Here is a 27,556-nt window from a genome sequence, read left to right on the forward strand (position 1 = left end):
TACATTTGAGTGTAATGTTTACTGTTAATTTTATATTATTTATTTCACTTTTGTTTATTATCCATTTTACTTGCTTTGGCAATGTAAACATATGTTTCCCATGCCAATAAAGCCCCTTAAAATGAATTGAAAGAATGAAAGAAAGAAAGAAAGGAGTTACAGTTACTGCAGCTATAGAATGTCAATAAGGCCTACACACACACCAAGACAGATACAGTACCAGTCAATGAGTAGGTGTGTCCAAACTTTTGACAGGTACTGTATATGACACCCATAACAATGACTCTAGTCTGCAAGGAGTGGGCAGTGGTGAAGCTTAAATCCACAGATAAGGTAGGAGTCTAAGAATGCAGTCATTTGTGTGTGAACCTGATCTTCCTCCATTTCAGTTGGATTATTTCCAGTAGCGGAGCAGTACAATGATAGACTTGTAAAGGCCCATTCCACTCTGTCTCAGAACTGTGTTTAAGCTAAAGACAATAACAGTTGTTACAGCCTAGATTAGATGGACAGGAATAAAAGTGGTCAGGGCAGAAGCAGCAGAACAGGCTCCATAGGTAGAGGCCTACTATACACACACACACAGAGACTGGTTAGAGGGGCTACTAGGCCCACAGCCAGTGAAGGCAGAGGGTCTATACTTACAGTGGATGTCGATTGTGTAGGTCAGGGTCCTCTCTGTTGTCATGGCAGACTGGTTGACCACACACTGAACCTGCTGCTGATTGGCTGCTCTGGTTGGCACCCCGAGCAGGTGGCTGACTACCGTGGTGGTGCCGTTGGCGTGCTGGGTGGAGTTGGTCACTGTCCTCAATAAACTGCCGAATGCATCCGTGTTCCACCTCACTTCTGCCTGTGGCTTGGCACCAGCAGCCAAACAGGTTGCAAAGAAAACCTCATTCTCCCCAACGACAGGAGGGACACCAACTGTAACACTCACCACTGGAGGAACTATGACCAGCAAACAAACAAACAAACAAACAAACAAATAGAGAACAGAAAATATTAACTAGTCATTAATTGTACATTTCAGTGAAAAAACTAACACAGCCAGCCATGTGAAACTTATTCAAATGCTCATGTTGCAATAGGCATCATTAGTATCTACAGATTTACTGTACAGTATTTGAGGTTTGGGCAAATCCGGTTTTAGCTCACCTTCTGGTGTGAGGTACCTCCACCTGAGGTATTAAGTTTCACTAACCATATACTGGACTCGCTAATTGTACAGTAGCTCTTATCCAGCTATCCAGTTAGCTAAACAGTCATTCAAATAACTCCATGAGAAGCAGGGTGCCGTTTTGGAAGTTTACTTGAATAACAGTGTGAAACTGCAACAAACGCAAAAGGTCATGTTTCAGTTACAGAGACAGAGTACAGAATTTCTTACACAATAACTGCACTAAATGTATGAAATAAAGTCAATAAATGCAGATGTATGCTTGATATTGCTAAGCTAGGTACAGTGGGGAAAAAAAGTATTTAGTCAGCCACCAATTGTGCATGTTCTCCCACTTAAAAAGATGAGAGAGGCCTGTAATTTTCATCATAGGTACACGTCAACTATGACAGACAAAATGAGAAAAATTAATCCTGAAAATCACATTGTAGGATTTTTAATGAATTTATTTGCAAATTATGGTGGAAAATAAGTATTTGGTCACCTACAAACAAGCAAGATTTCTGGCTCTCACAGACCTGTAACTTCTTCTTTAAGAGGCTCCTCTGTCCTCCACTCGTTACCTGTATTAATGGCACCTGTTTGAACTTGTTATCAGTATAAAAGACACCTGTCCACAACCTCAAACAGTCACACTCCAAACTCCACTATGGCCAAGACCAAAGAGCTGTCAAAGGACACCAGAAACAAAATTGTAGACCTGCACCAGGCTGGGAAGACTGAATCTGCAATAGGTAAGCAGCTTGGTTTGAAGAAATCAACGGTGGGAGCAATTATTAGGAAATGGAAGACATACAAGACCACTGATAATCTCCCTCGATCTGGGGCTCCACGCAAGATCTCACCCCGTGGGGTCAAAATGATCACAAGAACGGTGAGCAAAAATCCCAGAACCACACGGGGGGACCTAGTGAATGACCTGCAGAGAGCTGGGACCAAAGTAACAAAGCCTACCATCAGTAAGACACTACGCCGCCAGGGACTCAAATCCTGCAGTGCCAGACGTGTCCCCCTGCTTAAGCCAGTACATGTCCAGGCCCGTCTGAAGTTTGCTAGAGTGCATTTGGATGATCCAGAAGAGGATTGGGAGAATGTCATATGGTCAAATGAAACCAAAATATAACTTTTTGGTAAAAACTCAACTCATCGTGTTTGGAGGACAAAGAATGCTGAGTCGCATCCAAAGAACACCATACCTACTGTGAAGCATGGGGGTGGAAACATCATGCTTTGGGGCTGTTTTTCTGCAAAGGGACCAGGCCGACTGATCCGTGTAAAGGAAAGAATGAATGGGGCCATGTATCGTGAGATTTTGAGTGAAAACCTCCTTCCATCAGCAAGGGCATTGAAGATGAAACGTGGCTGGGTCTTTCAGCATGACAATGATCCCAAACACACCGCCCGGGCAACGAAGGAGTAGCTTCGTAAGAAGCATTTCAAGGTCCTGGAGTGGCCTAGCCAGTCTCCAGATCTCAACCCCATAGAAAATCTTTGGAGGGAGTTGAAAGTCCGTGTTGCCCAGCGACAGCCCCAAAACATCACTGCTCTAGAGGAGATCTGCATGGAGGAATGGGCCAAAATACCAGCAACAGTGTGTGAAAACCTTGTGAAGACTTACAGAAAACGTTTGACCTGTGTCTTTGCCAACAAAGGGTATATAACAAAGTATTGAGAAACTTTTGTTATTGACCAAATACTTATTTTCCACCATAATTTGCAAATAAATTCATTAAAAATCCTACAATGTGATTTTCTGGATTTCTTTTTCTCATTTTGTCTGTCATAGTTGACGTGTACCTATGATGAAAATTACAGGCCTCTCTCATCTTTTTAAGTGGGAGAACTTGCACAATTGGTGGCTGACTAAATACTTTTTTTCCCCATTGTATCCCTATGGAGAAACAGCACAGAAGCTGATGCTAAGTAGCTAAAAGCTAACAAAATTCTTTACAGAGACTTACAGAAACATCCAAACAATGGTCGATAAACATTTGTCATGTTAATAAACAAATGTACTTACAGACATTGCGTCTTACAAAGCTTATAAAGAAGGATTGTAACTACTCTGTCACACGTGCACATATTACAAATTGCTTCACTTCTGGAACTGCTTCCTGTCACAAACAGGTCAATTCTGCGCTGCTGCACTTAAACTACCACTAAAGGGTGCTAAAACAACTAACAGGTCCAGAACAAACCACGTTTCTAGCCACTGTTTTTATGCGAATACGGTCATATCTTATAAAAAAAAATCATGTCAGCTGTGATAGAAACTGGAAGTTACAGTGTAAATGCGACAGATCATTTCTTTGTTCGACATGGTGGGATCTTTTTATGTCGGAAAAATTAATTGTGGAAATGCATTTATGCACAAATATTGATATAATAACCATTATATCGAAGTCAATAGTCCATTTGGAGTCAAGCGATGATATGGTGTGTTTTCCTCCCACTACGACTCGGGAAGCCATTCAGTTTATTAGGCTACAGATTAAATAAGTTATGATGAACTTCACAGGGTGGTGAAAGTGCACAGTGATGAGCTTGATGCTGATTTTCGATAAATATCAATGATCTTATTCTGGTGACATGATGATCGATGCTTGACTGCCTTTCGACAAATACAAATATTCTCGCTCTTATCCATAATAATCTCATCATGTAAACTAGACAACCCGCACTGCCTACCCGCACTGTATCTGCAAGCTGTGAGGTAGAGCGCAGGTGCCAAGACCAGAGTAGGCACATTTGCTATTTAACTCAACAGTTTTTCTGACAAAACTATCGGTAGAGTTGAAAATGCGATGGAAACAAATGTAACTAGATTTTTATTAGATACATGAAAACTTAAGCGAACAAGTACATTTTGTGTGCACTTTATCATCACGCACTGATTTTTATCCGCAACATGCCAATTTGGTGGAAACATCCCACTGGTGGGAAAATTCACATTTTCTTTATGCTGATTCTAAAATATTCACATGAAAATCTGTCGCCAATTGGATGGAAACCTAGCTAAAGACACACAAAAAGCATGTTTCATTTCCACAGAAAAGTACAAAACTCCAAACTGGTAACACCTGTAAAAGTGTTATACAGCTGCACCATTGAGAGCATCTTGACTGGCTGCATCACCGCTTGGTATGGCAACTTCTTGGCATCTAACCACAAGGTGCTACAGAGGGTAGCACTGGGCCGAGCTCCCTGCCATCCAGGACCTCTATAACAGCCGGTGTCAGAGTAAGGCCCTAAAATTTGTCAAAGACTCCAGCCACCTAAGTCATAGACTGTTCTCTCTGCTACCGCACAACAATTCTGGAATCAACAGGACCCTGAACAGCTTCTACCCCCAAGCCATAAGACTACTAAATAGTTAGTTAAATAGTTAACCAAATAGCTACCCGGAGTATTTGCATTGACCCTTTTTGCACCAACTTTTTTGACTCATCATTAATGCTTTTTATTAATCTATCCTGTTGCCTAGTCACTTTATTCCTAGTTATATGTACATATCTACCTCAATTACATCATACTCCTGCACATCAACTCAGTACTGGTGCCCTGTGTATATAGCCAAGTTATTGTTACTCATTGTGTATTTATTATAATTTTTATTATTACGTGTTACTACTTTTCTATTATTTCTCTATTAAATTTTTCTCTGCATTCTTGGGAAGGGCCCGTAAGTAAGCATTTCACTGTTAGTCTACACCTGTTGGTTACGAAGTATGTGACAAATAAAATGTTATTTGATTGATTTGATCTAAAAGTATAGAATTCTAAGCCATTTTGATGATCTGTTTAGATTTGTGTGCTAAGAGTTGTACTACATACTTGAAAATTGCACCAAAGTGCTAGAAATAAAATTGGTATGCAAATTTGGTTTTGCATGCCAGGTTAGTCAAATACTGTATTGAAAATTATATTTACTATATACTATTCTTGCTACTCAGCACTTCATAAATAAATAACAGTTTTGAAATGTGCATCTTGTATCTTTTGCAGTGAGCCTATCATTATCTGATATATTGGTGACTAAACAAAACGTTCTCGTGGTATTTCATAGAAAATGAATGACTCAGGGGTAAAAGATGTGTTCAACAAAAATAAATGCATAATTCAAGGTTCTGAACATAAAATAGGGGCATTACAAGTGTTATCAGCTTAGAGTTTTGAACTTAGACTTTTGTAGATATACCACTTACATCTGAAAAAGTATATATATATATATATATATATATATATATATATATATATATATATATATATATATATATATATATACACAGTGGGGAGAACAAGTATTTGATACACTGCCGATTTTACAGGTTTTCCTACTTACAAAGCATGTAGAGGTCTGTAATTTTTATCATAGGTACACTTCAACTGTGAGAGACGGAATCTAAAACAAAAATCCAAAAAATCACATTGTATGATTTTTAAGTAATTAATTTGCATTTTATTGCATGACATAAGTATTTGATCACCTACCAACCAGTAAGAATTCCGTCTCTCACAGACCTGTTAGTTTTTCTTTAAGAAGCCCTCCTGTTCCCCACTCATTACCTGTATTAACTGCACCTGTTTGAACTCGTTACCTGTATAAAAGACACCTGTCCACACACTCAATCAAACAGACTCCAACCTCTCCACAATGGCCAAGAACAGACAGCTGTGTAAGGACATCAGGGATAAAATTGTAGACCTGCACAAGGCTGGGATGGGCTACAGGACAATAGGCAAGCAGCTTGGTGAGAAGGCAACAACTGTTGGCGCAATTATTAGAAAATGGAAGAAGTTCAAGATGACGGAGTAATCACCCTCGGTCTGGGGCTCCATGCAAGATGTCACCTCGTGGGGCATCAATGATTATGAGGAAGGTGAGGGATCAGCCCAGAACTACACGGCAGGACCTGGTCAATGACCTGAAGAGAGCTGGGACCACAGTCTCAAAGAAAACCATTAGTAACACACTACGCCGTCATGGATTAAAATCCTGCAGCGCACACAAGGTCCCCCTGCTCAAGCCAGCGCATGTCCAGGCCCGTCTGAAGTTTAACAATGACCATCTGGATGATCCAGAGGAGGAATGGGAGAAGGTCATGTGGTCTGATGAGACAAAAATAGAGCTTTTTGGTCTAAACTCCACTCGCCGTGTTTGGAGGAAGAAGAAGGATGAGTACAACCCCAAGAACACCATCCCAACCGTGAAGCATGGAGGTGGAAACATCATTCTTTGAGGATGCTTTTCTGCAAAGGGGACAGGACGACTGCACCGTATTGAGGGGATGATGGATGGGGCCATGTATCGCGAGATCTTGGCCAACAACCTCCTTCCCTCAGTAAGAGCATTGAAGATGGGTCGTGGCTGGGTCTTCCAGCATGACAACGACCCGAAACACACAGCCAGGGCAACTAAGGAGTGGCTCCGTAAGAAGCATCTCAAGGTCCTGGAGTGGCCTAGCCAGTCTCCAGACCTGAACCCAATGGAGGGAGCTGAAAGTCCGTATTGCCCAGCGACAGCCCCAAAACCTGAAGGATCTGGAGAAGGTCTGTATGGAGGAGTGGGCCAAAATCCCTGCTGCAGTGTGTGCAAACCTGGTCACGACCTACAGGAAACGTATGATCTCTGTAATTGCAAACAAAGGTTTCTGTACCAAATATTAAGTTCTGCTTTTCTGATGTATCAAATACTTATGTCATGCAATAAAATGCAAATTCATTCCTTAAAAATCATACATTGTGATTTTCTGGATTTTTGTTTTAGATTCCGTCTCTCACAGTTGAAGTGTACCTATGATAAAAATGACAGACCTCTACATGCTTTGTAAGTAGGAAAACCTGCAAAATCGGCAGTGTATCAAATACTTGTTCTCCCCACTGTATATGTTGTTTAGCAGACACTTTTATCCAAAGTGACTGACAGTCATGCGAGCCAAAGAAAACTAAATGAGCCAAAGTGATTGAAAGAAACTGTAATATACAATCACCTCCACCATGAGTTTACCAGAGGATGTTGATCAGTCCTGCCGATGCTTAAAAAAACAACCTAGATGTACATTCACTGGCCAGTTTATTAGGTACACCACCCTGTTCACGAAAATGGTTAGCTCCTACAGACAGTGAGTTACGTGGCCGTGGCTTGCTATATAAAGCAGGCAGACAGGCGTTGAGGCATTCAGTCACTGTTCGATTGAATGTTAGAATGGACAAAACGAGTGACCTAAGCAACTTTGAGCGTGGTAGGATCGGCGGTGCCAGGCATGCCGGTTCCAGTATCTCAGAAACTGCTGGCCTCCTGGGCTTTTCACCCACGACAGTGTCTAGGGTTTACCGAGAATGGTGCGATCAACAAAAAACATCCAGTCAGCGGCAGTCCAGTGGGCGACAACAGCTCGTTGATGAGCGGTCGAAGGAGAATGGCAAGAATCCTGCAAGCTAACAGGCGGGCCACAAACGGGCAAATAACGGCGCAGTACAACAGTGGTGTGCAGATCGGCATCTTTGAATGCACAACTCATTGGTCCTTGTCACGGATGGGGTAGTGCAGCAGATGACCACACCAACACTGGACAATTGAGGAGTGGAAAACCCTGGTTCCTGTTGCTTCATGCTGATGGAAGAGTCAGAATTTGGCATAAAGAGCAGGAGTCCATGGCCCCATTCTGCCAATTGATACCAATTGAGAAACGTTTCCATTCTCCAAAGACTTCAGGCTGTTCTGGAGGCAAAGGGGGTCTGACCCGGTACTAGATGGATGTACCTAATAAACTGACCACTGAGTATATTGAGAGTTGATGTGCTCTCGTTACAACTTTGGTGGTAAGTAAGAGGATATTGGTTTTGAAAACAAATCACAGAAATGTGTAGATCAGGTCTCTGCTCTTACTTCACTTTAATAATGAACCTGTGGAGGAAATGTATAGTCTGACCCCCTCCTTAGGACCATCTGTCAGAATGCCCAGAATATGTTATATAAGTTAAGATAGGAGACCGAGCCAGTCACATGTAGGAACCAATCCAACTTTATGCATCCAAGTTTGACTGTGACCTCTCCAGCTGGCTGACAATAAAGATGATTCATTTAATATTGACTTTGAGTGTCCCTCTGTTGAATTTCCACAACAAACCCTACCCACTTTCTGGTATTGATATTTCACACACTCTTTCTACAATGTCAAAAGTAGAAACAGTGAGGCAAAGACTGAAGGAAGTGTTCTTACCTAGCACAGTAAGAGTTATCTCTGTATTGTATGCTCCACTGGGGAAAACACTGAAGATGCATGTGAAGGTGCCTTCATCCAACAGTCTGGCAGCTGTTATTCGAATAGATCCAAGGTTTTCTTTTGAGTTCCCAATAAACTGGACTCTACCTGCCAGTCCATTTGATGCAATAAAATCAGTAACCCCATTGGGAAAAATAAGCAAGAAATTATGGTTCTCTGGTTCTTCCAGAGTACTTTTCTGCCATGTTATCTGTTCAACCTCCTCGTCTGTCTCTAGCAGTCTGCAGGATAAGTCCACATCCTCTCCCTGTACCACAGTGCTGCTTCCTCCAATCACCCGTATACCTGGAGAGAAAACATAGGTATCTTTTTGAATGTTTTTTTTGTGCCTGTAGAATAGATGCTTAAACTCTAAATCGACAGAGATGGTACCTAAACATACACAAATAAGATACTTCTTTGTATATAGCTGTGCTTATGAACTATGATCTCCTATTGATGCAGAAATGTGTGTGTGGCTATTGTAAAAATATATTTGACCTTACGCCCATTTGGGCAGCCATAGTCAGAGGAGATGGCTAAAGCACATACAGATCTGGGTCCAGTCTAGACTGAAGCTACCTGGTGAATATTGTATTAGAATAATAAGCCAAAAGCATTGACTCTGTTCATACACTTATTTAAGACATTCCAGATGCTTGTGCATGCTCAGCATGTCTCAAAACATAGTGAACATACTGAGCTGATGTGTGTGCCTTGTTGTTTCCTGAAAGGACAAGGTCTAGAATGATGGGAGTGTGTGTTTGGTGTGTGTTATTGCCTGTTCTGTGTCAATAATAAAAATAAAGAAAAAACCTACGCTCAATGGTATGAGACTTTATGACATCAGTTGGAAACCTACTTTCTGTACTCTGGATGATGAGTAGAATCACACAGCGTAGAACAGCTTCCGTGACATGCTTTGCTCTTCTCATTGCTAGGGTCAGTAGGAGAAATATAATTATATAATTATATAACATTCTGATGTAATGTTGTGCAATTATAACCTTGCTGACCAGATGGTTAATTTTACTGTATTGGAAGAACTGTAGTGCTCTACGCACCCTTGCACTTTTTTCACATTTTGCTGCCTTAATTTTATCTAAAAAGGGATTCAATTTTTCTACAGATCTACACAACCTACTCCACATTTTGAAAGTGAAAGAAAGTAATTGAAAATGTTCCCCCAAAAAATTTATAATAAACTGAAATATCCTACTTGGATGATTCAATATGTATTCAACCCCTTTGTTATGGCAAGCCTAAATAAGTTCAGGAGTAAAAATGTGCTAATCAAGTCACATAATAATTGTGTCATAAGTGTTTTAAATGAGTTTTGAATGACTTCCTCCTCTCTGTACCCAACACATACAATAATCTGTAAGGTCCCTCAGTCGAGTAGATTCGACCACAAAGACCAGGGAGGTTTTCCAATGCCTCGCAAAGGGCACCTATTGGTAGATGGATAAAACAAAACAAAAAAGCAGACATTGAATATCCCTTTGAGCATTGTTAAATTATTAATTACACTTTGGATGGTGTATTAATACACCCAGTCACTACAAAGATACAGGCATCCTTCCTAACTCAGTTGGCAGAGAGGAAGGAAACCGCTCAATGGTGACTTTAAAACAGTTACCGAGTTTAATGGCTTGGATATGAGAAAACTGAGGATGGATCAGCAACATTGTAGTTTCTCCACAATACTAACCTAATTGACATAGTGAAAAGAAAGCCTGTACAGAAAGAAAATATTCCAAAAACATACATCCTGCTTGTGTAACAGTGTTGCTTCCATCCCTCTCCTCGCCTCTACCTGGGCTTGAACCAGGGACCCTCTGCACACATCGACAACAGTCACCCTCGAAGCACCATTACCCATCGCTCCACAAAAGCCCCGGCCCTTGTAGAGCAAGGGAAACAACTACTTCAAGGTCTCAGAGCAAGTGACGTCACCGATTGAAACGCTACTAGTGCGCACCGCTAACTAGCTAGCCATTTTCACACCAGTTACACTTGCAACAAGGAACTAAAGTAATACTGCAAAAAATGTGCGAAAGCAATTCACTTGTTGTCCTGAATACAAACTGTTATGTTTGGGGCAAATCCAATACAACACATTATTGAGTACCACTCTCCATATTTTAAAGCATAGTGGTGGCTGCATCATGTTATGAGTATGCTTGTAATCGTTAAGGACTGGAGAGTTTTTATGAATTAAATTAAATAGCCTAGTACACACACCAACATTTTTCAAATGTTCAAATCAAAAGGCTATTGCACAGAAAAATGTGGACAGTCGGGTGCATCACAAACACTAATTCAGAACCCCTGGACAGCAACATAATAAACTAAAGCACTGATCATAGGGAACGAGATCAGAATGACTACTAAGGCTTGATCCATAAATTAAATAGGTAGCCTAGCATACAAAACTAAAACAATCCATATGTTAAAATCAAAAGGCCTGATTAACATGACATCAATAACGCAGCCACATCCCGAGACCCTGGTGTTGACACCAAAAGAAATCTCAAAAAATAAAACGATGGTTTAGTATTTAGTTTAAAAAGCTCTGACAAAAGGTCAACAGAACACAAAACACTTTCAATGAGAAAACAGAAATCCACTTTGGGTAAAAAAAAAGAAAGACTTTTCTACGATGCAATACTCCTGATCATTTAAAGTAGAATAAAAAGTACTTAGCCTACATTTGAACACCGCAGAATCCACCGCCGATCAACCGCAGCCCACCTCTTCCAATGCATTGTGGAAAAGTGTGCATTCAATTCTACTAGATGAAGAGCCGAAATGACTATAACATCCTGCCTGGCATTTGAACCATACTCGATTTTATCGGAAATTCACATACTATGAATCATTCTATTTTTGCATACTGAGAATGCGTCATGCGCAATTGTGTTGTTTCCCGGTTTTGTTGATTTCGGTAGCGCATCCCCATATCTAATTGATCAGCTGTTGTCAAAGCCAAAATGAGTATGACATCTGGGCATTTAAAGTATACTCAATTTTCGAAATGTCGCATACTATTAAACTTTATGTTTTCGCATAATCAAACGGCCTACTATTTAGGATGCAAGTATGGGTATTTGGACATGGCCAGTATATCCTTTGTGAGGAAACAATTGTTGCTTTGTAGCAGAACCAGGTGGTGCAATACCACCGTTGTTACATTAAATTAATGTGAGCTGATCTTTGTATTATATTACTGACAGTATTTATATTTCCCTTAAACCAAACAGACACTGTGCTGGGCATTTGTTTTGAGGGGCTGGACTGCTTGACGTGCTTCCGAGGGACCCATCTTCAGGCAGTTCTCTGCTCCGGCCCTGACCAAGTTCACCTGACAACAAACAGATGTTTGTTAATATCTTCAATGTCTGGGTCTGGGTCTGGGGGAGGGCACGCGCTGGGAGTGGATCTCCGGTAGTGATGTTACTTTTGATACGAGGCATGCTTCGAAATCGCTAAGCAGCTGACTTCGAAGCATTGTGCCGATGTGTGTATCACTTTATCAGAAGTATGTCATCAATGACGTCCGAAGCTTCGTTTGATCACGTGCTTTTTCAAACCGTGTGTTGCAAAATGCGAAATCCCACTGATTTTGCTGTGATTCTGGTGCTTTCTTTGATTCCAAGCTGCTTTCAAACACCATACTTACAAATCTAGAATTTTTTACAAAAGGTTTCACCTGACTGGTAGCTTAGCAGGTAGAGTAGGGAACTATGGAACATTCAGGGACCTGAGGGTATGAGGTCAAATCCAATTTTGAAAATAGTTTTATGTGAAACCACACTTTCTGCACTGCTCAAATAATTTGTTTGATTTAGTATAGTATAAGATTCTGTCTTAATTAAGCATCCTAAATAATGCCATAGATTCAGTTTTTGAAAACAAGTCAACTTGAAGGCAAAAAAGGGAAGCATGATGTAGGATGCAAACCTGGTATTCCAACTGATTATAGGCTCCTAAAGCCACGACTTACAGCTGCAACACAGAGTTTCGATGAAAACAATAGAGAAAAAAAAAGTTTCTGATAATCACTCACTATTATTATTTATTGCTTACCAGCAGATGGGGGCTTCTACTAAGCTAACATATTTAATTGTTTTAAGGTCATACCAATGATCATTTAGCTATTTGATTTAGAATTTTAAGACCACTTGAAGTATCAAAAAAATATATAAAATAATGATTTGATGAAAGTTTTTTTGATGAGTCTTGTGAGGCTTGTGGGCATCCAAGAGCAAAACATGTTTGTGAGTCTCACCTTTCTACAGAGGGGTCACATTAGTGTGTAGCCCAAACTGTTGGAACGCTACAGACAGAAGTTGGCAGATCTGCTGTACCGACTTCAGACGAGTCCCAAGACGCTTGCTCGTAGAGCAAAACGGAGAACCCCATCGTGTTCGTGTGAGTCACAACACAATTCCACAGATTTCTCAAGTTGAGGGACCGTGCAATTGGCATAATATCTGCAGGAATGTCCACCAGAACTGTTGGCAGAGAATGTAATGTTCATTTCTCTACCATAATCCGCCTCCAACGTTGTTTTAGAGAATTTGGCTGTAGGTCCAACCAGCCTCACAACCGCAGACCACGTGTAATCACGCCAGCCCAGGACCTCCACATCTGGCTTCTTCACCTGCGGGATCGTCTGAGACCAGCCACCTGGCCAGCTGATGAAACTGTGGGTTTGCACAAGCGAAGAATTTCTGCACAAACTTTTATAACCGTCTCAGGGAAGCTCATCTGCGTGCTCGTTGTCCTCCTCACCAGGGTCTTGACCTGACTGCAGTTCGGCATCATAACCGACTTCAGTGGGCAAATGCTCACCTTCGATGGCCACTGGCACACTGGAGAAGTGTGCTCTTCACAGATTAATCCCGGTTTCAACTGTACCGGGCAGATGGCAGACAGCATGTATGGCATCGTGTGAGCGAGCGGTTTGCTAATGTCAACGTTGTGAACAGAGTGCCCCATGGTGGCGGTGGGGTTATGGTATGGGCAGGCATAACTACGGAAAACTAACACAATTGCATTTTATCTATGGCAATTTTAATGCACAGAGATACTGTGACGACATCCTGAGGCCCATTGTCGTGCCATTCATCCGCCGCCATCACCTCATGTTTCAGCATGATAATGCACGGCCCCATGTCGCAAGGATCTGTGCACAATTCCTGGAAGCTGAAAATGTCCCAGTTCTTCCATGGCCTGCATACTCACCAGACATGTCACCACCCATTGAGCATGTTTGAGATGCTCTGGATCGACAGCGTGTTCCAGTTCTCGCCAATATCCAGCAACTTCACAAAGCGACTGAAGAGGCCACAATCAATGCCTGATCAACTCTATGCGAAGGAGATGCATCACACTGCATGAGGCAAATGGTGGTCACACCAGATACTGACTGGTTTTCTGATCCACGGCCGTACTTTTTTTTTTTAAGGTACAGTATCTGTGACCAACAGATGTATATCTGTATTCCCAGTCATGTGAAATCCATAGATTATGTCATGGATAGAGCAGGTGTTCCTATGTTTTTTACACTCAATGCATGTCCTCTACCATTAGCAACTGTAATTTAATTTCTAGGGTAAATGAGTAACACAGCCTTGGGACAGAAGTAACAGCTGGCGAGAAGTGCACAATATCCGTCTTATCTCCATGTTTCTGGTTTGTAATGCTCCTTATTTTCAACAAATGTACTGTCAGCCATAATTTAATGTTTGTGTCGATTATCATGCTATAGGTTCAAAAATGAACCATGCGTCAACATCGCAATGTTGCGCAACCACAATATTTTGCCTTATAATATTAAATCAGACTAAAATAGATCACATAATTGTTACATATAACTTAATTTTCTGATCTCACTTTATTGGGAATGTAGTAGGATATGTTTTTCACAATTTTTAATGACTATTTATGCTTAGCCCTACCAATCAGGTGCACTCCAGCTGTCCTTGTCATGCACGCTCCTCATCTTGATAGAATAAACGTCTTTATTCTCTTCACAAATGGCAAACTCACCAAGCTTTTCACAATATTTGTGGGAAAAAAGTTGATTGTCCCATCTTTCAAGAATCCCTGAACCATGTTGAGGCTATAGTGTTTGTTTACATTTACATTGTTTACAAACAATGGTACAAGTCCCAAAATGGATGTAGCAACTACAGATTGTCACTTTAATACGTTTTACCTTATATTACCCCAAAAATGTATGACGACTTATCTCATTGTTTATGTAAGACAGCTATGTAGGCTAGGCTATATGAAAATATATATTTTTTTAATGAAATGCGAATTATACGAGCAATAGACAATCAACACTGATGGAGACTATAGACGGCTCGGCTTACAGTCACAAAAATGCTGCGCGCAACGACGTGGCTGGAAGATGTGCGTTATGATTTTGAACAATCAGATAGCGAGTAACAATGACAAGAAGCTGCCTTGTGAGGAATCGTAGGTGTCTCGTTTCAGCTTGTTGTATCTTGTTATTGAGTCCATGTCTTGTTTTGATGAGTTTTGACTGATGTCATGTCTATGCTAATTCACTAGCTAGCCAACTAACAACTGTAACGATGTATTTGAGCGACAACAAGTGTTCATTGTGCAAATGTATTTATGTTTTCAATAAACATTTGAAGACAAAATATCGTTTAGGTCTAGCTACATGTTTTCAACAGTCTTAAGGCCGGTTTATACTTGGTCTAACGACATGTCTGTAGACAATTAGAATACGACAAGTGTCGCTGATCAAAACAACATTTAATTTAAACTCTGGTTGGATGTCTATAGACAGTTTCTGCTACTGTTGGTTTCCTTGTTGCGAACATAGAAATAAGAATGAATAGAACAGGCTTGGAAGCTCTAACCCTGGCAATTGGCTGGTAAACTCATGGGTACACTTGCAATGGCTGCCTGTTATTGTGATGCAATAATTTCCAAGGTATTTTGGAATGTTCTATCAACTGATGCTAGAAAGCCATGGTAATGCAGAATGTTCATTCAAATGATGCTAACTGATGTGGCTCATGCAACGGAATACATTTTTTGTAATGTCAGTTGAGTTGACTCAATGAATTGTTATGCATGCTCAAGTTCTGTTTTTTGGTCTTATTTTTTGTTTGTTTCACACACAAAAATATTTTGCATCTTCAAAGTGGTAGGCATGTTGTGTAAATCAAATGATACAAACCCCCCAAAAATCAATTTTAATTCCAGGTTGTAAGGCAACAAAATAGGAAAAATGCCAAGGGGGATGAATACTTTCGTAAGCTACTGTATGCCATCTCAAAAATAATAATTTGGTTGTGTTTATGAAGGCCTTGGGTAACATTAGAAAACTATTTTTATTTTATTTCAAATAACACAAAATGGCTGCCAGTCCACCCATTACGCCATCATTGACTTGAATGGAGGCACCCTTTCTATTCATTCTTATTTCTATGGTTGCACAGACATGAAAAAAGGGGGGTGAGGAGAGAGGGTTGGAGGTCGTAATGGCGGCGAGTAGTGCAGACGAAATTGAGAAAATGTTGGTGAAGCAACAGCTGTGCTGGAGTGCGAACGATATGGGTGTCAGTTCTGATGATATGGAGAGGGAGGATGAGGGTCAAGGACCGGAATGAGAGATCATGATAAAGAAAGCAGTGGAGCGTCTAGTAAAGAAAGCATAAAGAGGGTCAAGGTAAGAAGCAAGAGTAATTATGTGTTGGAGTGGTGATAGTGTTTGATGACACCACAGGGCCTCACTTACCCCCTATCTGACTAACTAATGCCGTAGAGAAAGAGGTAGGTGAAGTGAAATTAGCTCGGTTCATTGGAAATGGTAGATTGTTAATATTGTGTGGTAGCCAGGCTCAGCAAGAGAAGATTCTGAAAATGGAAAAACTTAATGGGAAGAAGATTCAAAGCCATGTCCCTGATGCTTATGATAGATTTAGGGGAGTCATCACTGGGGTCCCAATATCTATGTCCACAGATGATATTAAAGAAAATGTGATAGAAGTTAGGGATTTATTTGGTTTTGAATTGTATTTTCATGATAGTACAGAATTGGGCAGATCATGATTGGTCATACATTCCAGCACATTAGGTGGCGGCATGCACTTTAAACGTTTGTTTGCGGACCGCCATGATATCATAGAAGACATGAAAAAAGTGAATGTCTCTGCGACTGTCACAACGTCCGTTGTCGTGGTTACTGGCCTGCTACAGCAACAACACCAAATCCATCTGTGACAAGACGGTCCAGATAAAATTGCCTACTTTTATTTCATCACTCTCACAACCGTAAGCTATTTTCTGTAAGTTCGCCATTATTACCTTGTAAATAATGTTGTTGTTGTGGTGAGTAGTTGACTCAAAGAGAGAGAAAAAAAAATAGTTGAACAGTTTTGAAAAAATTAATTTATTCCTAAATGAAGGAGAAGCAAGAAAGAAATAGAGTGTCATTTTTTTTTTCACTTTCACTTACTTAGCTAGCAAATGCAGCTAGCTAGTTTAGCCTACTCAAACACCCTGCTAAAACAGAGGGATGCTATGTTAGCTAGCTGGCTATGACTATCCAACACAACACCGGAACTCTTCCAAGTCAAGGTAAGCTTTTGGTTTTACTAATTTATTGCCACCGGGGCCCGCCGGTGTAACTGCTGACTGTACACTGTTACTTTACTGCATGATTGTAGCGGGTTTACTAACGCGTTAGTTCTATTTGCTATGCTGACTATGATGTTACTTTAGCAAATATGGTGACAACAATGTAGGCTGTGTGTAGCGGTTTGGCTTGGAAAAGGTTTGGCTTGGAAAAGTCACATACAGCTGATTTTTTTTGCATTGAAGTCCACAAGCGAAGGGAAGAGGTGAAAGGAGGGAGGAATAACAGATGCGAGAAGGAATACAACGTGGCTGCTATGAAACTGTGAACTGTGTTTATGTGTCATCAGGGGTGTATTCATTCCGATGATTCTGTTCAAAAACGTTTCTTAAAACAGAAGCAAACGGAACCAAAACGGGGATAAACATACCTGCATTTGTCCAATAGAAACTCTCGTTTGCTACTGTTGGACTAATGATTACACCCATTATCAGCTAGATGCAGGCAAAAGTGTGCAAGGCGGTATTGAATGTCACTGTCTGTCCATGTGTCAGTCTGTCACATAAAATTTGTCTTTTGACCTGTGTGCACCTATGTTGCAAACTTTCATTCAAAGGCTAGTTAGTAACCTCATGATGGGTATGGGGAACATTAGAGTATCATGTAGTAGCCTAAACCTATCACTGTTACATTTAACTGGGTGAATGGAATATGAATGACAGTCATCCAATATGCTGTAATAGAAATAGAACCATGCTCATAGCCCTGTTTGGACGGGTATTCCTAGAGACGTTGGTTTTGTCATTATTATCCAAGCATCTGCGTTATTCCAGAGCATCTGCGTTATTCCTAATTATTTCAAATTTAAATGTACTCTTATGACAGAAGTTGTAGGCGTGAAGATATTTCAACGTCACATCTAGACGATAATGGGCTACATTGATAACTCGTGCTTGGCTGCCAAATGTATAGGTCTCCCCATAATATTTAAATTGATTAAATGTTATCATAATCATTATTTTAACGATCCCTGGTAGATGTCCTTCCTAATTACAATGCCCCCCATTTTGCTGATTTGAGCTGCTGAACCGTATTTGCACTTGACTGTTTGTGTATGAGAAAATAAACATGCCATTTCCAAAAGTTTAGCAGGGATGACCTGCTTTCGATCTATTGCCTAGGACAGGGCTCTACAACCCTGTTCATAGATAGCTACCATCCAGTAGGACAGCGGCGACCCATCATTCAGGGCAGGTGGGGCAGAGCCTGTTTTGCATGTTATTTTGGCATTAATACTTGTTACATACCAGTTTGCAAACAATGTTAAAAAAATAATATTTGGGTTAATAAATACAAACATGGTCTCTTTTTTGCTTTCTTGAGTAAGGCAGCTCCAAAATGCAAGTGTTTCAGCCTAGCTCAGCGCTTTCTGTGGTGGTGGGGCAGCCAGCGGAATATACAGAGCGTAGGATTTGGTAATGTTCTCTAGTTGCACCGTGATTGGCTCTGTGTTCTGTAACTCATGGGGACATTGTTACCGCAAAATATACGGGGATAGCTCTAAAATTCAAGCCCCTTGGGTGCTGCAATATATTTACATTAGAAGTGCACATCCAAGAAGGCTCAAGGTCATTGGCCACAGATAAAATGACTTCAAATCACGTTATATCTACCGTAGCTTTGATTGGACTGATCATGTCAACATCATACTTTCAAAATCTTAGCTAGCAAGCTAGACAAGCAGTCATCATCATGAATCAAGTCAACAATCTACTGTCAAATCCTATAGAATCCTTGTCATATGAAAATAAATTATAGATCAAACGTATCGGTGCTCATCGGCCATTGGACATAAACATTACACAACAAGTTGGAAATCACAAATTCAACAATTGGAAGGAATCAGTGGCTAACTGCAAGCGTTGCAAGCGATCACTAGCCTGCTATTCAGTGGTCTAAGTCTGGGTTAAGGACCTCTTTTCCAAGCTTAAAATGATAAACATCCACATGCAACACCATGGGCCAGAAAATGTTGAATGCATTGGCCATGCTGTCAATCCAGCATGACTCCTGGCGCGTTGAAAACAACTGGAAACTCTGAACTGGAAAATCTCAAACTTCAGTCAGTTCAACAAATATCGTACTTTTTGGAGAAATGTCCTCTGGTCTGATGAAACAAAAATAGAACTGTTTGGACATAATGACCATCGTTATGTTTGGAGGAAAAAGGGGGTTCCTTGCAAGCCGAAGAACACTCCCAACCGTGAAGCACGGGGGTGGCAGCATCATGCTGTGGGGGTGCTTTGCTGCAGGAGGGACTGGTGCACTTCACAAAATAGATGGCATCATGAAGAAGGAAAATTATGTGGATATATTGAAGCAACATCTCAAGACATCTGTCAGGAAGTTAAAGCTTGGTCGCAAATGGGTCTTCCAAATGGACAATGACCCCAAGCATACTTCCAAAGTTGTGGCAAATGGCTTAAGGACAACAAAGTCAAGGTATTGGAGTGGCCATCACAAAGCCCTGACCTCAATCCTATAGAAAATGTGTGGGCAGAACTGAAAAAGCATGTGCGAGCAAGGAGGCCTACAAACATGAATCAGTTACACCAGCTCTGTCAGGAGGAATGGGCCAAAATTCACCCAATTTATTGTGGGAAGCTTGTGGAAGGCTACCCGAAACATTTGACCCAAGTTAAACAATTTAAAGGCAAGGCTACCAAATACTAATTGAGTGTATGTAAACTTCTGACCCACTGTGAATGTGAAAATCATTCTCTACTATTATTCTGACATTTCACATTCTTAAAATAAAAAGTGGTGATCCTAACTAACCTAAGACAGGGAATTTTTAATAGGATTAAATGTCAGGAATTGTGAAAAACTGAGTTTAAATGTATTTGGCTAAGGTGTATGTAAACTTCCGACTTCAACTGTATATTGACTACGTCCGTCTTAGCTCGGTCATTAATGTCTTAATCGAAGTTACGGATTGCCTCTTATCCGCTTGTCGTCCCCTTATGCCATAGTTTGTACATCTCAATTGTCAGTAGAAACCACATTTGTTTAAGCAAGTCAGCCATATCAGCTATGATTTAAAGGCAGTAAATTAGGCTTTTTTTTTTTTATTTTTTATTTAACTAGGCAAGTCAGTTAAGAACAAAATATAATTTACAATGAAGGCCTACCAAAATTCAAAAGGCCTCCTGCGGGGATGGGGGCTGGGATTAAAAATAACAAATATAGGTCAAAACACACATCACGACAAGAGAGACCTAAGACAACAACATAGCATGGCAGCAACACATGACAACACAGCATGGTAGCAACACCACATGACAACAACATGGTAGCAACACCACATGGCAGCAGCACAACATGGTAGCAGCACAAAACATGGTACAAACATTATTGGGCACAGACAACAGCACAAAGGCAAGAAGGTAGAGACAACAATACATCACGCGAAGCAGCCACAACGGTCAGTAAGAGTGTCCATGATTGAGTCTTTGAATGAAGAGATGGAGATAAAACTGTCCAGTTTGAGTGTTTTTTTAAGCTCGTTCCAGTCGCTAGCTCCAGCAAACTGAAAAAAGGAGCGACCCAGGGATGTGTGTGCTTTGGGGACCTTTAACAGAATGTGACTGGCAGAACGGGTGTTGTATGTGGAGGATGAGGGCTGCAGTAGGCATCTCAGATAGGGGGAGTGAGGCCTAAGAGGGTTTTTATAAATAAGCATCAACCAGTGGGTCTTGCGACGGGTATACAGAGATGACCAGTTTACAGAGGATTATAGAGTGCAGTGTCCTATAAGGAGCATTGGTGGCAAATCTGATGGCCGAGTGGTAAAGAACATCTAGCCGCTTGAGAGCACCCTTCCCTGCCCATCTATAAATTAAGTCTCCGTAATCTAGCATGGGTAGGATGGTCAGCTGGGGTGAAAGAGGAGTGATTACGATAGAGGAAACCATGTGTAGATTGAACATTAGCCTGCAGCTTTGATATGTGCTGAGAGAAGAACAGTGTACCATCTAGCCATACTCCCAAGTACTTGTATGAGGTGATTACCTCAAGTTCTAAACCCTCAGAGGTAGTAATCACACCGGTGGGGAGAGGGGCATTCTTCTTACCAAACCACAACCTATGTTTTGGAGGTGTTCAGAACAAGGCTAAGGGCAGAGAAAGCTTGTTGGACACTAAGAGAGCTTTGTTGTAGAGCGTTTAACACAAAATCCAGGGAGGGGCCAGCTGAGTAGAAGACTGTGGGGTACTCCATTGGTGACAGGCAGTGGCTGAGACAGCAGATGTTCTAACTTTATACACTGCCCTTTTTGAGAGAGGTAGTTAGCAAACCAGGCAAAAGAACCCTCAGAGACACCAACACTCCTTAGCCGGCCCACAAGAATGAAATGGTCTACCGTATCAAAAGCCTTGGCCAAGTCAATAAAAATAGTAGCACAACATTGCTTAGAATCAAGGGCAATGGTGACATCATTTAGGACCTTTGAGGTTGCAGTGACACATCCATAACCTGAGCGGAAACCAGATTGCATACCAAACTGAATTAACTGTTTCGCTGCCAGACAAGGCTCCGCTGATAGCCAGGTGTAGCGGTGGTAAGGATTCACTCCATTGTGCTGAAAAGAAAGCTCTGCTGTTGGGACAGCTTTATGTAGGCCCTAACAGTTTGTGGGCACCGTTTGTCACATTTCGAGTGCAAATAATGTATTGTTTAGTGTTGTGGTTTTGCTGGCATGCATCAAAACAATTTTGGGGGAGTTTGCCCCACCAAGATTTACATGCTAAAATCGCCACTGCTGTAGGTTATCACTCCAACCCTAATCTAGCACGTCTGATTCAATAATTAGCTGGTTGATAAACTGAATCAGGTTAGTTACAACTGGGGTTGGAGCGAAAACCTACAGGAAGTTAGCTCTCCAGGAACAGGGTTGGAGATTCCTGACCTAGGACACCAACAGCCAGCCAGGGTTTTATTAAATAACCAATAGGCACAATACATTTTATTGCACATTTAGGCCTAATTAAACTTATGCATTTGGCGTTGTTCAACTTCAATTAACTGGCATTATGAAGAATAACTTAACCATACTCATTGATAGCCTAATACTTTAATATACTTTTGGTGAATTTACGAGGCATTGGTAGACAAGCCATTGCTAGATACAGAATACCAAGATATAGCCTATGCACGGTTCTGACTGTCTGTCTGCCTGCCCCAATCCTCTCTCTCCCTCGCAGTTGCCATCGTTGGCACGCCTGCTCCTCTTTCTCTTTGCTATGAAAAACGCTAGTGTGTGTTTGGTCTTTGGTCTGTTGCATGTAGAATAGCTCAGCCTACTCATTGATAGCCCCTACTTTACTGAACTTGCGGGAGACATTGCAAGCAAAGGAATTGTGAAATACAGCATTGCGATAGCCTACATCTTTTGATTACCGATGCATGGTTCTAACTGTCTGCCTGGTTGGTGACATGCCTACCTTTGCCTGGCTGTGCCCCTCCAATCTCTCGCTCCATCACTAGCTCGCTCTTTCTTTGCTGTGAAAGAGAAAATATAAATTGCCCAATCCAAGAAGGCTCAAGGTCATTGTCCATACTTTTCTAAATCTTAGCTACCAAGCAGTCATCATCAGTTATCTCCATCGCTTCATTCAATGACTCAATAGTGGACACTCTTACTGACCGTTGTGGCTGCTTCGCGTTGTTCTTGTTGTTCTACCTTCTTGCCTTTGTGCTGTTGTCTGTGCCCAATAATGTTTGTACCATGTTTTGTGCTGCTAACATTGTTGTGCTGCTGCCATGTTGTGTTGCTACCATGTTGTTGTCATGTGGTGTTGCTACCATGCTGTGTTGTCATGTGTTGCTGCCATGCTAGGTTGTTGTCTTAGGTCTCTCTTGTCCTGATGTGTGTTTTGTCTTATATTTTTAATCCCAGCCCCTGTCCCCGCAGGAGGCCTTTTGCCTTTTGGTAGGCCTTCATTGTAAATAAGAATTTGTTCTTAACTGACTTGCCTAGTTAAATAAAGGTTAAATAAAAATATTAAAAGCCTAATTTACTGCCTTTAAAAAAACATAGCTGATATGGCTGACTTGCTTAAACAAATTTGGTTTCTAATGACAATTGAGATGTACAAATTATGACATTAGGGAATGATGAGCGGATAAGAGGCAATCCGTAACTTCAATTAAGACATTAATGAGCAGCATACCATACATTTTTGGACTCACTTTGTTGTGCTGTGCTCACTTGAACATGAAGGTGGCGCGGCAGTACTTCTTGCTGTCAAATTATGTCATCAAACTTTGCCGTCGAAGTCTGGCATGCTCTGAATTTATGGTGCTTTCAAGACAACTGGGAATCATAACGTCAGTGATTGAAAGTACGACTCCCATCCGCTGACTCGTTCATCTTGCCTAGTTTCCTGTGGGCTGTCCAAAATGAGATGTAGGCCTATCAGGGGCTATAGGCTACATTCATCAAGCTAACCAAACCATGGCAAAGTGGAATTACAAAAATATATATATATATATTTTAGTCAGTAGGTCTAGCCTATGCCTATTGAAAGGACAAGTCAATCTCGCAAATAGGACATTTATAACGGTTTGTATTCTTAACATCTGCCACATAATAAGGGCACAATTGCCAGACAATAGCCTAACGTTTTATGAAGTTAAATAAAGAAGCCCTTATCTCTTGGAACATATTCAAATTCCTTTATTAGTCACATTAACTCACAATAATGATTATTTTGATGGGACATTTTGTTTCTTAGGTCGTTCGAAGTTATGTCGATATTCCTTCTTAAATCGCTCGACAACGTTATAGAAAAAAATGGTTTATTGGCTAAATGTGGCAACTCTTCTCTTGCTGCGACATAAACTAAATGGTCTAGTTTTCAAGCCATTACAGGTTTCGATTAGACTTTTCTACACCTGGCAACCCTGTACGACGCTGTTGTTTTGTGTTTATACTTTTTCATAATGACAACGTCACGTTTGATGTTGGACGACAGAATGTTCATGATGTCGCTACGATAATTGTCTATAGACATGTCGATCGACGGACCCCGTCTGTTTTTACATGTCGATCGACGGACCCCGTCTGTTTTTCCCTATTGATGCGGGGTGGGTATAATTTGTGGGACGTTCCAAGAGGAATCTGTTCCAAAAACGTTGTAAATAACAAGGTTTCCAACAAACAACGCATGCAAAGTAGCACGATCTATTCACCTAACTAGCGGCAGAATAGGCATCAACTCACCACGTAGTTAATCTTTAAAATGTTGGTGCATAGCAGAAGCCATTCTTCTTCGAGGTTTCGTCTGTTTCAAATTGCCCTTTTTTGTTCCGAGATGACGCTTCTTCGATTAGGTAATTATTTGCCTGGCTGCCAGACATTTTCAATGTAACTGTTAACAGGCATTATGCGTGAATTATCGTGAATAACAGCTATCAACCAGTATTCAAAACAACCCGTTTTTATGCACTGTAATTATATTAGAAAAACAGTGGTGGAAAAAGTACCCAATTGTCATACTTGAGTAAAAGTATAGATACTGTACCGTCATAGGAAATGACAAACGTGAAAGTCACCCAGTAAAATTCTACTTGAGTAAAAGTCTAAGGTTTAAAATATACTTATGTATCAAAAGTAAATGAAGCATGTGTGTTTAACGAGTCCACCAGATCAAAGGAAGTAGGGATGACCAGGGATGTTCTGTTGATAAGTGTCTGAATTTGACAATTTTCCTGTCCTGCCATTAAAAATGTAACAAGTACTTTTGGGTGTCAAGGAAAATGAATGAAGTAAAAAGTACAATATTTTCTTTAGGAATGAAGTGAAGTTAAAAGTAGTCAACAATATAAATAGTAAAGTACAGATACCCCCCAAAATACTACTTAATTAGTACTTTAAAGTATTTTTACTTAAGTACTTTACACCACTGGAAAAACATAAAAACAGAACTATGGTTGAACTGCCAAATTAACGCACATAGAGCACTGGACAGCCCTGAAGCCTAGATGAACGCCTTCACTAGCTGCAATTGTAGTAATGGGGGTGATGTGTTATAAGCCTGTTATTATACTTTGGCTATTTACATAAAACTTATCATAGGCCTACGTTAGGGATTGTGATGTAGCATATGCTTGTGTGTTAGCTTTCTATATCTGGTTAAAATGATTATTTAGAGCATCAAACTCATGTGTCAGAGTGGATTTTTGGGAAGTAGCTATGGTTTAAGTTAACTAAAGAATGTCTCCTTCCACACTCTTCTTTCAGGTGCCCTATGATGCCAGATCACTGCACTCAGCTGCTATAGAACCTTCATCTTTGCATGTACATTATGCTATAGCCTAGAACTAATCCACCCAGAAATGATTGGGTCAGACATTGGAATGTGTAGCCTAATTTCTCATGATGAAGCACTTTGCTCATATTAGGCATATCTGTAAAATGGGAAAGGAATAGCCTATATCTTCAGAGTATTTTTTCATTATGTTAGTAGTGGTGCTTGTGCCATTTTTTTTTGTCCACTGGGTATCATCAGTGTTAATACTGTATTTTTGTTGGAAAGCCAAGTACATTTGAAAAAATATACTTTTTTTTTTACTAAACATTGTTGATTATAGTCTACTGTTTACAAATGACCACCTCATCTAAAATCAGTTTTCAATTTGATAATTACAGTTCATTCGGAAGGTATTCAGACCATTTCACTTTTTCCACATTTTGTTACGTTACAGCCTTATTCTAAAATGGATTAAATTAATTGTTTTCCTCATCAATATACACACAATACCCCATAATAACAAAGCGGAAACAGGTTTTTAGAAATTTTTGGTAATCTCAATATTTATGTAAATAAGGTATTTGTTGTTTATTTTTAATAAATGTGCAAAGATTGATAAAAACCTGTTTTCGCTTTGTCAATATAGGGGTTATTATGTGCAGATTGCTGAGGATTTTTATTTATTTAATCCATTTTAGAATAAGGCTGTAACGTAACAAAATGTGGAACAAGTCAAGGGGTCTGAATACTTTCCGAATTCAAGTATTCAGACCCTTTGCTATGAGACTTGAAATTGAGCTCATGTGCATCCTGTTTCAATCAATCATCCTTGAGATGTTTCTACAACTTGATTGGAGTCCACCTGGGGTAAATTCAATTGATTGGACATGATTTGGAAAGGCACACAACTGTCTATATAAGGTCCCACAGTTGACAGTGTATGTCAGAGCAAAAACCAAGCCATGAGGTCGAAGGAATTGTCCGTAGAGCTCCGAGACAGGATTGTGTCAAGGCACAGATCTGGGGAAGGGTACCAAAAAATGTCTGTGGCAATGAAGGTCCCCAAGAACACAGTGGCCTCCATCATTCTTAAATGGAAGAAGTTTGGAACCCCCAAGACTTCCTAGAGCTGGCTGCCCGACCAAACTTATTTTGATTTGGATTAGCAATCAGGGGAGAAGGGCCTTGGTCAGGGAGGTGACCATGGGAGAACCTTCCAGAAGGACAACAATCTCTGCAGCACTCCACCAATCAGGCTTTTATGGTAGAGTGGCCAGACCGAAGCCACTCCAAAAGGTACCTAAAGGACTCTCAGACCATGACAAACAAGATTCTCTGGTCTGACGAAAACAAGATTGAACTCTTCTGCCTGAATGCCAAGCGTCACGTCTGGAGGAAACTTGGCACCATCCCTATGGTGAAGCATGGTGGTGGTAGCATCATGCTGTGGGGATGTTCTTCAGCGACAGGGACTCAGAGACTAGTCAGGATCGAGGGAAAGATGACCGGAGCAAAGTACAGAGAGATCCTTGATGAAAACCTTCTTCAGAGCGCTCAGGACCTCAGACTGGGGTGAAGGTTCACCTTCCAACAGGACAACAACCCTAAGCACACAGCCAAGACAATGCAGGAGTAGCTTCGGGACCAGTCTCTGAATGTCCTTGAGTGGCCCAGCCAGAGCCCAGACTTGAACCCGATCAAACATCTCTGCAGAGACCTGAAAATAGCTGTGCAGCGATGCTCTCCATCCAACCTGACAGAGCTTGAGAGGATCTGCAGAGAAGAATGGGAGAAACTCCTCAAATACAGGTGTGCCAAGCTTGTAGCGTCATACCCAAGAAGACTCGAGGCCATAATTGCTGCCAAAGGTGCTTCGAAAAGTACTGAGTAAAGGTTCTGAATATTTATGTAAATGTGATATTTCATGTTTTTATAAATTTGCTAAAAGTTAGAAAAACCAGTTTTTGCTTTGTCATTATGGGGTATTGTATGTAGATTGATGAGGGGGATTTTAAAAAGAAAATCCATTTTAGAATAAGGCTGTAAAGTAACAAAATGTGGAAAAAGTCAAGGGGTCTGAAAACTTTCCGAATGCACTGTATATCCAGAAGAAAATTCAACCCCTTTAAAATAGCCTAGGCCGTACAAATCATACTAATATCATAAAAA

The 27,556-nt window shown here is 40.8% G+C and overlaps 1 protein-coding gene across 6 annotated transcripts in view; it reads right to left on the reverse strand.

Moving 5' to 3' along the window:
- Nucleotides 1-24,447, reverse strand: part of LOC121571643 (nectin-4) — a 56,226-nt gene extending 31,779 nt beyond the window's left edge. Inside the window, exons 1-5 of one of the 6 annotated variants that reach the window (XM_045212114.1) lie at nt 24,358-24,439; nt 22,577-22,634; nt 9,308-9,382; nt 8,404-8,751; nt 646-951 (exon numbers count right to left, since the gene is read on the reverse strand). In XM_045212114.1, the coding sequence (XP_045068049.1) occupies nt 646-951; nt 8,404-8,751; nt 9,308-9,382; nt 22,577-22,613 (766 nt within the window). In that variant the 5' untranslated portion in view covers nt 22,614-22,634; nt 24,358-24,439. Of the gene's footprint in view, nt 1-645; nt 952-8,403; nt 8,752-9,307; nt 9,390-9,817; nt 9,849-22,576; nt 22,635-23,324; nt 23,385-24,357 lie in introns of those variants that run through there. The other 5 variants (XM_045212113.1, XM_045212115.1, XM_045212116.1 and 2 more) reach the window with 5 other exon arrangements.
- Nucleotides 24,448-27,556: the final 3,109 nt, after the last annotated feature.

Source organism: Coregonus clupeaformis, chromosome 40 (assembly GCF_020615455.1).
Source record: "Coregonus clupeaformis isolate EN_2021a chromosome 40, ASM2061545v1, whole genome shotgun sequence".
In the NCBI taxonomy this organism is placed as follows: Eukaryota; Metazoa; Chordata; class Actinopteri; order Salmoniformes; family Salmonidae; genus Coregonus; species Coregonus clupeaformis.